The 10,501-nt window shown below is 50.6% G+C and overlaps 2 protein-coding genes across 2 annotated transcripts; both read right to left on the reverse strand.

Annotated features, from left to right (window-relative positions):
- Window position 1: 1 nt before the first annotated feature.
- Window positions 2-894, reverse strand: Ccl27 (C-C motif chemokine ligand 27). The gene is made up of 3 exons (XM_004658480.2): window positions 611-894; window positions 373-505; window positions 2-181 (listed from the first exon to the last, which is right to left on the reverse strand). Exons 1-3 carry the CDS (start codon window positions 681-683, stop codon window positions 19-21), a joined length of 369 nt encoding a protein of 122 aa, XP_004658537.1. The 5' UTR covers window positions 684-894; the 3' UTR covers window positions 2-18.
- A 2,359-nt stretch (window positions 895-3,253) lies between these two features.
- LOC101595049 lies at window positions 3,254-5,120 on the reverse strand. Its single transcript, XM_045160354.1, has 4 exons — window positions 5,059-5,120; window positions 4,685-4,752; window positions 4,086-4,145; window positions 3,254-3,950 (listed from the first exon to the last, which is right to left on the reverse strand). Exons 2-4 carry the CDS (start codon window positions 4,729-4,731, stop codon window positions 3,794-3,796), a joined length of 264 nt encoding a protein of 87 aa, XP_045016289.1. The 5' UTR covers window positions 4,732-4,752; window positions 5,059-5,120; the 3' UTR covers window positions 3,254-3,793.
- Window positions 5,121-10,501: the final 5,381 nt, after the last annotated feature.

Below are 10,501 nucleotides of genomic sequence, written 5' to 3' on the forward strand. Positions count from 1 at the left end.
ATTACTGTCTATGCTGCTTTATTGTTTTGGCTGTTGTGAGGTGGTCCAGCCCATTTTCCTTTGCAGTGCCAGATTCAAGCTGGGTTGAGTTCCCTGGGGCCTTTTTCCTTGGCGTTCAAACCATCGAGCCAGGCTGCGGTTCTGGGGATGGATGCAAACACTGCGTCGAGCCAGGTGAAGCCTGGGAAAGGACAGGTACACAGCTATACTCATATTTTGGGGATGAGGTTAGGGTTCAGGGGCTAGGGGTGACAACCAGGTGAGAACACGAGTAGGCATCAGAGTTAGCAGTTAGGGCTAGGGTTGGAATTAATATCAGGGGTTGGGACTAAGGTCAGAGTCATAAGTATCAGTGGTGGAGGCATCGCTCACACAAAAGCCTGGAGGTGACAGTCCCCATCAGCCTCCTGCAGTTCCACCTGGATGATCTTCTTCAGCAGTTTGCTTGAGAGCGGCTGCCTGTAGAGCTGAGTACAGCAGGTATTGCTCGGTGACAGTGGCAAGGCTACAGAGAAGGGTCCAGACCCATTAGAGAGCAGGAGATTGGATTTCCTGGGCTCCTTTCCCTACAGCCCATTCACCCAGCCCTTCTGCACCCCCAAGAACTTACCTGCTCCAGGGTCTGGGCTTAGGAGCAACAACAGTATTAGTAAGAGGCTGCTGGTGGGAAAGAGCCCCTTCATGCTGCTCGGCCTCGATGCTTCTTTCTTTCTCTCTCCTCCTCTCCCCTACCTTTTATTTGGGTACATTTTGCCTGGAGCACCAAGTGAGTCACAGACAGGTGCACTCGTTCTGCTTATCTTGTGATGCTACTGAGCTCTAATTCTTGGCCTGTTGTCACAGACCCTCGTCCTCTTTTAGGACTGCCATTTCCCATGGGCTCCTAAGCCCTGACTAGATAAGCAGAGGAGAGAGAGAGAGAGAGAGAGAGAGAGAGAGAGAGAGAGAGAGAGGGAGGGAGGGAGGGAGGGGGAGGGAGAGAGAGGGAGAGGGAGAGGGAGGGAGGGATGGATTGATTGATTGTGCAATTTGTGGGACTGATATTACAGAAAAGCCAGGATCCACAGTGGCACCTACTAACAGCCATTCACCCTCATTTCCATAGCCATACATTCACAGTCACATCGTGGTCACTCAAATAACCTCCTAAAGTCATACCCATGATTGGACAATTACAGAAAAATCATACAGCCCCAGTTGTACTTGAAGTCCCACTCTCACAGTTGTGTTTCCATGACCATCAAGTGACACACTCCTGCTAGTAACACACATGTTCTGATGGTGGAGGCGTTGGGTGGGGTGGGAACAGACAGCAGGCCAGCACTAATCTGCTTTCATCTTCCCCTCCCAACTTCCTGCCCTGGCCTGCTTGTCTTATCAGAGGAAATTGATGGGACTGGGTCCCTAAAGCAGACCCTTCTGGCTGAGGTGGGGACTACTTTTCCCAGAAGGTGAGGTGGATGAGGAGGGGACATAAAAGCTCTCTGGTTGCCGGGCGTGGTGGCGCACACCTTTAATCCTAGCACTCGGGAGGCAGAAGTAGGAGGACTGTCATGAGTTCGAGGCCACCCTGAGACTCCATAGTGAATTCCAGGTTAGCCTGGGCTAGAGTGAGACCCTACCTCAAAAAAACAAAAACAAACAAACAAAAAAAAGAAGCTCTCTGGTGCCAGGTTGCTGATCTCAAAACAGGTGAATTGGTTCCAGGAATGCCACCGTGTCAGCAGAAGCCTGGGGTTTCCAGACTTAAGTCTCTGGCTTACTGTAGACATCAGACTCAAGAGCAAAGTTAGGTCCCTTGTTTGACTCAAATTCAAATTCAAAGCCTCTTTGCATTCTGGGCTTGAAGGAACATCCCTCTCCCCACCTAAGGTTCAGTGATATCCACTTTTTCAACCCCTCACCTCTGAGCATCTCTTTTCTCCTACAGTCCCAAGCACAACATCTCCTGTCCCCATCATACCCAGGCCTACAGCCCTCTTCCCTCTTCTCTGTGCAAAATTTCTCCCATCTTGAGCCAGTTCTTTCTGTAAAGCTGGAATTTGCCTTGGGTGGGGCATGCTTGCTAGGTTAGTGGCCCAGACTCCTGATCTGGGAATTTCAATTCTCAAGCTCTGTTCTGTATTTGAAATATAAACTAAGTCATAAGTCTCAATAATCCAGCCCTTATCTGGACGTTACACTTTCCTGCTCAGAGGCTAATTGCCTTCTAAGGGATAGAATTTCTCTTGGAATAGGACTTCCACCTAGGCGGCCCTTTGTGCTCCAGCACTGGTTTAACATTCAGGGAGCTGGGGCTCCCTGGGAGTCTTCCTCCAAGGCTGAAAACTTGAGCCTATTTTACTCTTGTCTAGGGTGAGGCTCAAAGGCCCCTCCTGTCAGAGGCTGACAATCTGGTGAGCTGTAGGCCCAGGGATAGCCAGAGCAGTCCACATTTGAAGGGATCTTTGATACAGATTGTGAGGCGATGGCTTACGAACTTGGGCACATTTTTGTGAGTGACCACAACCCAGAGGCCACTCATATTAAATTTTTGGTGCCAGAGGCTTTAGGGTCCCTTTCCTACTTCTGGGCTGGACTTGTGCCCCAGAGCTTGGGTATAGCCACAGAAGAAATTCTGAGAAAATCCCCCACGTTCCATCATCTTGTATTAGATCTTCTCCATCAGGTGGTTGCCTGCACACACTATGATCTTTCCTGGACGTGTCAGTACTGAGACTTTGGGGAGGCAGAAAAAAATTCTCCTGGCTGTATGTCCATCTTTCCACTTTGGCTTCTCCAAAGATAAAGGGGCCAAGTCTTCCTCCCCACCCATAATCTGTTACCGCAGGAACAGCCCCAGCCTGAAAGTCACTATGGAACTCAGCCACAAACAAGGCTGTCTCTGGAACTTAATCCTCTGGATCCCTTTCTGGTGCCTGGACCAGTGCCTGTGTGCAGGTACACACAGCAGCCCCTGGCTCTCACCACCTGAGGGCTCCAGGCTGATTGGGCAACAAGACTAACAATGGTGACATGGAGTAGGGATCTTTGGATTCTCCCATGGAAGTAGCAAGAGCTGCTTGATGAGTTCATGCCAAGTTTTGTCTAAAACTGGGATCAAGTGGAGGAGCTTGGTTAGGTTAGTAACAGTAGAAAAGGCCAGGACTCTGGACACTGGTTATTCCTTTAAGGCAGGATACCCAGGAGACAGCTTCTAGGAATTGTCCCTCCCCAACCCACAGCTGATTTGCTAACAACCCTAGTTAAGATGTTTATTTTTTAAATTTAATTAATTTATTTATTTATGAGAGAAAGGGGCAGACAGAGACAGAGAATGGACCCGCCACAACTTCTAGCCACCCAAACTCCAGATGCCATGCGCCATCTAATGTAACTGGCTTACACCGGTACTGGGGAATCCAACCCGAGTCCTTAGGCTTTGCACACAAGCACCTTAACTGCTAAGCCATCTCTCCAGCCCTAAGATGCTTTCGATTCACTCTCAGGAAGAAATGACTCTTCAGACACTTGGCAAAGTTCTGGTTAGAGGAAGGTGGCAATTTGGGGGTTGCAGGATAAGGTGTGGTCTACTACCAGTGACCAGTGCTTTTTAGGAAGGCTGTGACAGGGAGGCAGTCACTGATAGGAACAGGAAGCCTGAAACTGATGAGGGGCCCTTGACATAGAAGGCCATCCGACCAAGGAGGGAGACCCTGTCAGGAAACAGCAGGCGCGGAGTGGGGCTCCCAGTCCAAATAAATGGTGGCTGCGGTGGTGGTAGAGTCAGGAAGGCAGTCCGGTGGACTTGGCTTTAAATCTTTAATGCTCCGGCTGTCTGGGCAGCGGTGGTGGGGGTGCGACAGAGGAGGCCACGACCCGAGCGTTGGGGAGCAGGCCCCAGGCCACTGGACAGACAGCTCATTAGGCCCCGCAGAGGGTCCAGCTTCTGCTCCCGGGGGTGCGCTGAGCTGTAAGGCGAAGGGACAAATGACATGAAGCGGGGCGGGGGCGCCTGAATTTCCCTCCCGACTCCCCAGCAATCAGTCCTCCGAGACTGAACCGCGTTTCATGCCTCCTCCCCGCGAGATCGCAGCCCTCCTCACCTCCGCTCTCGGCGCCACATTCGCAGCCAAGGGAAAAAGTAAAAGCAGCCCCAGTAGATCCTGCAGCAAGAAGACACAGCCAGACCAGGAGGGGCGGGGCTGACCCCTCCCCCGGCAGCCGGACCACAGTAAGGCCCCGCCCCTCGAGCGGACGGGGGGCGGGGATGACCCCTCCCCCGACACAGAGACCACGGCAAGGCCCCGCCCCTCGAGCGGACGGGGGGCGGGGCTGACCCCTCCCCCGACACAGAGACCACGGCAAGGCCCCGCCCCTCGAGCAGACGGGGGGCGGGGCTGACCCCTCCCCCGACACAGAGACCACGGTAAGGCCCCGCCCCTCGAGCAGACGGGGGGCGGGGCTGACCCCTCCCCCGACACAGAGACCACGGCAAGGCCCCTCCCCTCGGAGCAGCCAGCACAGACCCCGCCTCTCGGAGCAGACCAGGAGGGGCGGGGCTGACCCCTCCCCCGGCACCGTGACCACAGCACAGGCCCCGCCTCCCCGGGTCCGCCCCGCCCTCCTCGAGGACCTGCGCCCTCCCTCCCCCCCACCCGAGCCGCCGAACCCCTCCTCCTCCGCACCGGCCGCCTCCACTCACTCCTCCTCCGCCTCCAGCGCCACCTCGTATCTCCTCAATCGTGACATGTCCCGGGCTCCGAAGGTCTCCTAGGGAGCAGCACGATAGGATCAAGCAAGCATTCCCCAGCCCCCAGCTCCCCTACTCCTCCATTCTCCGCACGAGCTTGAATAGTGCTCAGGTAATCTCAGGCAGCTGTCCCCCTCCCCGGAAGCCATTTCCACGTCGGATCCGGGTGGGGCTGGAGATCTGGGAGTTACTGGAAGTTAAAGGCGTTGGGAGGGTGGTTAACTCGGGGGTTGGGGCAGGTAAGGGGGTCAAGGCAAGAGGGCTGGCGGTAGTGGGACTGAGAGATCTGGGGCCCTGGGTGAAGATTTTTCAGGGGCTGGAGTCACCTGAGGGGGGTCTGAGGGGTCGGAGCTGCCTAAACTCCCCGCCCTCTCTGGCTCCACCCCGGAAACACCGTTACAATTACATCACAGGGATACCACTCTACGGGCGTGGCTGGATCGCCCGGAAGGGGAGGAGCCAGGGTTTTTCTCTGCGGCTGAGTCGAAATGTCATTTTAAGAGGCGGAGCCAGTTCCTGTTACTGAAGGGGCGGAGTTGGGGTTTATTAAGATGTTGGGCACACCGGGACCCTCTTTTTATAGGGATAGAGTCAGATTTTGGAGCTACGCACTAATAGACTCAGCCTCAAACAGCAATAAAAGTGTTTTGGAATTCTCCAGTGCTGTGTCTCCCTTTCCTGGCTGCTGCCCTGTCAGTTGCCTTTGCTGCCTGGTTGTCCTTGTGTGACCCTGGGTTGAAGACTAGTAAGCCATCGGAGAGAACATAGCCCGGAGCTGGTCAGGCTGTGGGAATGTTTCTTAGCTGAGTGGCCTTGGCCAAATCACCAAATGGCCAGAAGATTATTGCCCTTCCTCTCTGGAACTGAGACTAATCTCCTTGTGATTAAAAAAAATATTTTATTTTCATTTATTTATTTGAGAGAGAGACAATGAGGCAGACAGGGGGGAGGGGAGAATGGGTGCACCAGGGCCTTCAGCTGCTGCAAATGTACTCCAGATGCATGTGCCACCTTGTGCCTCTGGCTTACTTGGATTCTGGGGAATTGAACCTGGATCCTTTGGCTTTGCAGGCAAGTATCTTAACTAATAAGCCATCTCTCCAGCCCTTTTGAAAGGATTTTTTTTTAAAAGTGTGTGTCACTATGCCTGTCATTCAGCCATTTACTGAATGCCCAAGATATGCCAGACATTGTCCTGAACATGGGAACGTGGTAGTAAAAACAGGCAGATGCCAGGGAGATGGCTGAGTGGGTAAGTGTGAGGACTTGTGTTCTCATGTAAAAAGCCTGGTGTGGCTGCACAGGCCTGTATCCCCAGTGCTGAGCGTTGCAGAGATGGATTGTTGAGGCCCGCTGGTCAGCCAGTCTGGCTGGAGACACTGTTCCAGATTCAGTGAAAGACCCTATTCTCAAAGAAATAAGAAGCACAGTATCAAAGGGCACTTGCGGGCTGGAGAGATGGCTTAGCAGTTAAGGTGCTTGTCTGCAAAGCCAAAGGACCCAGGTTCAATTCCCCAGGACCCACGCAAGCCAGATGCACAAGGTGGGCGCATGCATCTGGAGTTTGTTTGCAATGGCTGGAAGCCCTGGTGCACCCATTCTCTCTCTTGTCTCTCTCTGTCTCTTTCTCCCATTCTGCCTCTTTCCCTCTCTCAAATAAAATAAATAAAAATAAAATATTAAAAAAGGGCACCTGTTCTCTCTTGTCTCACATGTATGAGGCATGCACATGTGCACATATATACAACACACATACCACATACTATACATTTAAAAGAAAAAAACAAGAAAATCTGTGCCCTGAAAGAGCCTGTCATGTTGGGTAGAGTTAGGCAGTCACATAGGACAGTCAAATCATTACAGTAAATGGAGGAAGCTGTCGGGGAGGCAGAAGGTACCAGAGCTAGAACTGGTCAATAACCCCAAATAGCAGGTTGAAAATCGCTGTCCATACCTCTGATGTCTCACTCAGCCAGAGTTGGTCTGGGAGTGAAGGAAGAGAACCTGTGGCTGGATTGTTGGTATGGCAGTGTGTGACCAGAAATAAAATGAGCAGACATTTCCTCATGCCCAAACAGGAAGATTATATACCCCTGCTCTGTCCCCATTCATATCCTCTGCTTTATCCATATGTAGGCAGCAGATAAACAGGTCCATGGGTGCTAAGCTGCTTTATTGGCCATGGAGAAGCTGTGTTCTTGCCACACTTCCTTCTTGCTCACACTGACATTGCCTCTAGGTTCTTTGAGTTAGGTCTGACTCAGAGTAGCAGCATGAGGCCTGGTCCTTCCTTTTGGTTCGGGATTCCTTGGCCAGGGTGTCACATCTCATTCCTGTAGACACAGGGCTCCCTCTGGTGCTGTCATGGGCTAACTACTGTGGAGAGGAAAGAGAAGCAGGGTCAGGGGCTGGAATCTTGCATGGAAGCTTGGAGGGAAGAAGGAGGGCTCAGGAAGGCCAGCTTGCCTTGGCAGAGGACTTCTTCAGTCTCCAGATGATGTGTCCCACCCAGGGCTGGTCTGGGAATGCACAGAGAACTGGTGGTCTGTCAAGGTGGTGAATGTGGAGTCCAGTAGAATGGAGCCTTAGACAACTTTCTTAGAAGGTTTGAGTATAAGGAAAAGATGCCGAATACCAAGTGTGGTGGCACATGCCTTTAATCCCAACACTGGGGAGGCAGAGGTAGCAGGATCGCCATGAGTTTGAGGCCACCCTGAGGCTACATAGTGAATTCCAGGTCAGCCTGGGCTAGAGTGAGACACTACCTCAAAATAAAAATAAAATAATCAAAAGAAAAAATAATGCCATCAAATTATGCATCCATTAGTGGATTAAACCATTGATGGCCAGACCCCTCACTTATCCATGTATAGTGCCACCAAATGGTGACCAAGCCTCAACACATGAGCCTTTGAGGACCTTAAAATTTTTATTTATTTGTGCATGTGTGTGAGTACTCACGCATACACAATGCAAGTATGCACCAGGGTCTCTGCCCCTGCAAACAGAATGCCACACTCTAGAGCCACTCCTTGCATCTGGCTTTATGTAGTTGGCTGGGGAACTGCACTTTGAAAGGCCTTAACCACTAAGCCATTCCTCCAGCATACCCCCCCCCAACGCCGCTGTACTTTAGGCAGGGTCTTACTGTAGCCCAGATTTGCTTTAATCTTCCTACTTTAGACTTCTAAGTGCTGAGATTAAAGGTGTGAGCTACCACACCTGGTGCCCTGGCCTCCTTTAAAAAAAAAAAAATATATATATATATATATATGGTTTTGTTTTTTCGAGGTAGGGTCTTGCTTCAGCCCAGGCTGACCTTGAATTCACTATGTGCTGTCAGGGTGTCCTTGAACTCATGGCAATCCTCCTCCCTCTGCCTCCTGAGTGCTGGGATTAAATGCGTGCACCATCATGCCCAGCTCCCTAATATGTATATATTATATAGATATAGATGTAGATATATTAATGGGCTGAGAGATGGCTTAACAGCTGAAGCATTTGCTTGCAAAGCTTAAGGACCCATGTTCGATTCCCCAGTACTCATGTAAAGCCAAATGCACAGGGTGGCATATGTGTCTAGAGTTCATTTGCAGGGGCTAGAGGTCCATTCTCTCTCTTTCCCTCCCTCCTTGCTCTGCCTCTTTCTCTCTCTCTCAAATGAATAAATAAAATGTTTTTTAAAATTATTATTCTCTAACATTTATTCTAACAACTCATTCTAACAAGTCATTATTCTCTAACATTTATTCTGACAATTCAATCATGCCTATGTAATGACACCTCAATAAAAGCTGCCACACTAATGCTCATAGGTCTTCTTTGTGGTGAGCACACTGATGTGCAAGTAGGGCAATGCACACCACATGCTGTTTTCTTCAGAGCAGTTGGGACCCTATCAGATTTCATGCTATGTCTATTTGGATACTCCTGATTTATACCCTGTATAAGAATCATATATTTAGCCGGGTGTAGTGGTGCACACCTTTAATCCCAGTACTCAGGAGGCAGAGGTAGGAGGATCACCGTGAGGTCAAGGCCACCCTGAGACTGCATAGTGAATTCCAGGTCAGCCTGACCTAGAGCGAGACCCTACCTCGAAAAACCAAAAAATAAAAAGTAAGAAAAAAATCATATACTTGATGGTACTTGAGTTCTGTCAGTCCAGAAAATTATCAAAACTGAAGAGGGTTATGAGAACTTCCAAGACTTGCAGTTAGTTGGCCAGAAATGTGGATGGCTCAGGGACCGTACTTGTAGCTGACACCTAGAAGGGGATAGTCCTGTTGAAGACTGTTGTCCAGCTCCATGTTGCTGGGATGAACATCCAAACCAGGCACAGTTTAGGGGAGGAGGGGACTCATTTCAAGCTTACAGATCCAGGGGAAGTCCCATCGGTGGTAGAGGCTGCTTCCATACATGCAAGCAGAGAGAGAAACAACCAAACAGCCAGCAGCACCAAAAAGCAGCAAACACGAATGACTCGGGCAGAGCTCAAAACCTCTCTGTATACATTTAGGCTGGAATTCAGATCTGCCCTCAGTGACACCTCTTCCAGCCAGGTGGCTGGAAATCCAAGTTACAAGCTTTAGTAAAACACCTGAAGCCTGGCGTGGTGGTGCACGCCTTTAATCCCAGCACTCGGGAGGCAGAGGTAGGAGGATCGCTGTGAGTTCGAGACCACCCTGAGACTACATAGTGAATTCCAGGTCAGCCTGAGCCAGAGTGAGACCCTACCTCAAGAAACAATCAAACAAGCAAACAAACCAACAACACAAAACAACAACAAAATCACCTGAGTCTGTGGGGGACATACATTCAAACTACCACAAAGGCCTTCCCCCAAAACTTATGGGGTCTGATGCTAATTATGGTGGTTAATGTTGGAACTGAGTGGAACTTAGTCGGTGGTAGAACAGCTCATTGAACACTTTGCCCACTCTGAAAAATCCCCACTTAAAAGTTCTTAGTAGGGCTGGAGAGATGGCTTAGCGGTTAAGCTCTTGCCTGTGAAGCCTAAGGACCCCGGTTCGAGGCTCGGTTCCCCAGGTCCCACGTTAGCCAGATGCACAGGGGGGCGCATGCGTCTGGAGTTTGTTTGCAGAGGCTGGAAGCCCTGGCGCGCCCATTGTCTCTCTCTCTCTCTATCTGTCTTTCTCTCTATGTCTATCGCTCTCAAATAAATAAATGAAAAAATTAAAAAAAAAAGTTCTTAGTAGCTTCTTTGCAACTCTTTCTTTCCCTCCATCCTTCCTTCCCTCCCTTTTCCCTCTCCTTCCCTCCTTCCCTCTCCCCCATCACACTGATTCTTTCCTCCTTCCTTTCTTTCTCCCCAAGTGTGTTTATTGGGTCATTTCCCACTCATCTTGATTCAGGCTGCTGTTAGTGCTGCTACAGTTTGTGCATGGCTAAAGACCACGGTGGTTTTATAGCATCCTTAGTATTTCACATCCACGAAGTAGGAATTGGGGCTCTGCACCAGGCACGTCTGGTGTTCCCTCTTCTCATCTGGAGAAGCATGAAGGAGAGCCTTGGTGAGAGACATGTTCTCGTGGGGAGGGCGTCATCGCCAGAAAGGGTTTGCACCAGTTTCTTACTGATAATCTCAGCGATCAGCAGTTTGGGTAATATTGTGTGAGTGTGTGTGTGTGTGTGTGTGTGTGTGTGGTAGGGGGTGGGGTGGGAGTTGTATTGTTACCTGTAGGGAAGGTGTGTAGTGTTGCTCTCTTGAAGTATCAACTTCCAGTCTCAAGGCTGGGAGTCAGGGTT

The sequence above is a fragment of the Jaculus jaculus genome, chromosome 1 (genome assembly GCF_020740685.1).
Source record: "Jaculus jaculus isolate mJacJac1 chromosome 1, mJacJac1.mat.Y.cur, whole genome shotgun sequence".
In the NCBI taxonomy this organism is placed as follows: domain Eukaryota; kingdom Metazoa; phylum Chordata; class Mammalia; order Rodentia; family Dipodidae; genus Jaculus; species Jaculus jaculus.

Bases quoted from the DNA above. Each gene is read 5' to 3' on its own strand.
- Ccl27 (XM_004658480.2), bottom strand. From the start codon at position 683: ATGAAGGGGCTCTTTCCCACCAGCAGCCTCTTACTAATACTGTTGTTG. The intron at 506-610 runs GTAAGTTCTTGG...CCTTCTCTGTAG, and splicing joins AAGCCCAGACCCTGGAGCAG to CCTTGCCACTGTCACCGAGC. The intron at 182-372 runs GTGAGCGATGCC...GTCCTTTCCCAG, and splicing joins TGTCACCTCCAGGCTTTTGT to GCTTCACCTGGCTCGACGCA.
- LOC101595049 (XM_045160354.1), bottom strand. From the start codon at position 4,731: ATGTCACGATTGAGGAGATACGAGGTGGCGCTGGAGGCGGAGGAGGA. The intron at 4,146-4,684 runs GTGAGTGGAGGC...TTCTTGCTGCAG, and splicing joins GCGCTGGAGGCGGAGGAGGA to GATCTACTGGGGCTGCTTTT. The intron at 3,951-4,085 runs GTGAGGAGGGCT...TTCGCCTTACAG, and splicing joins ATGTGGCGCCGAGAGCGGAG to CTCAGCGCACCCCCGGGAGC.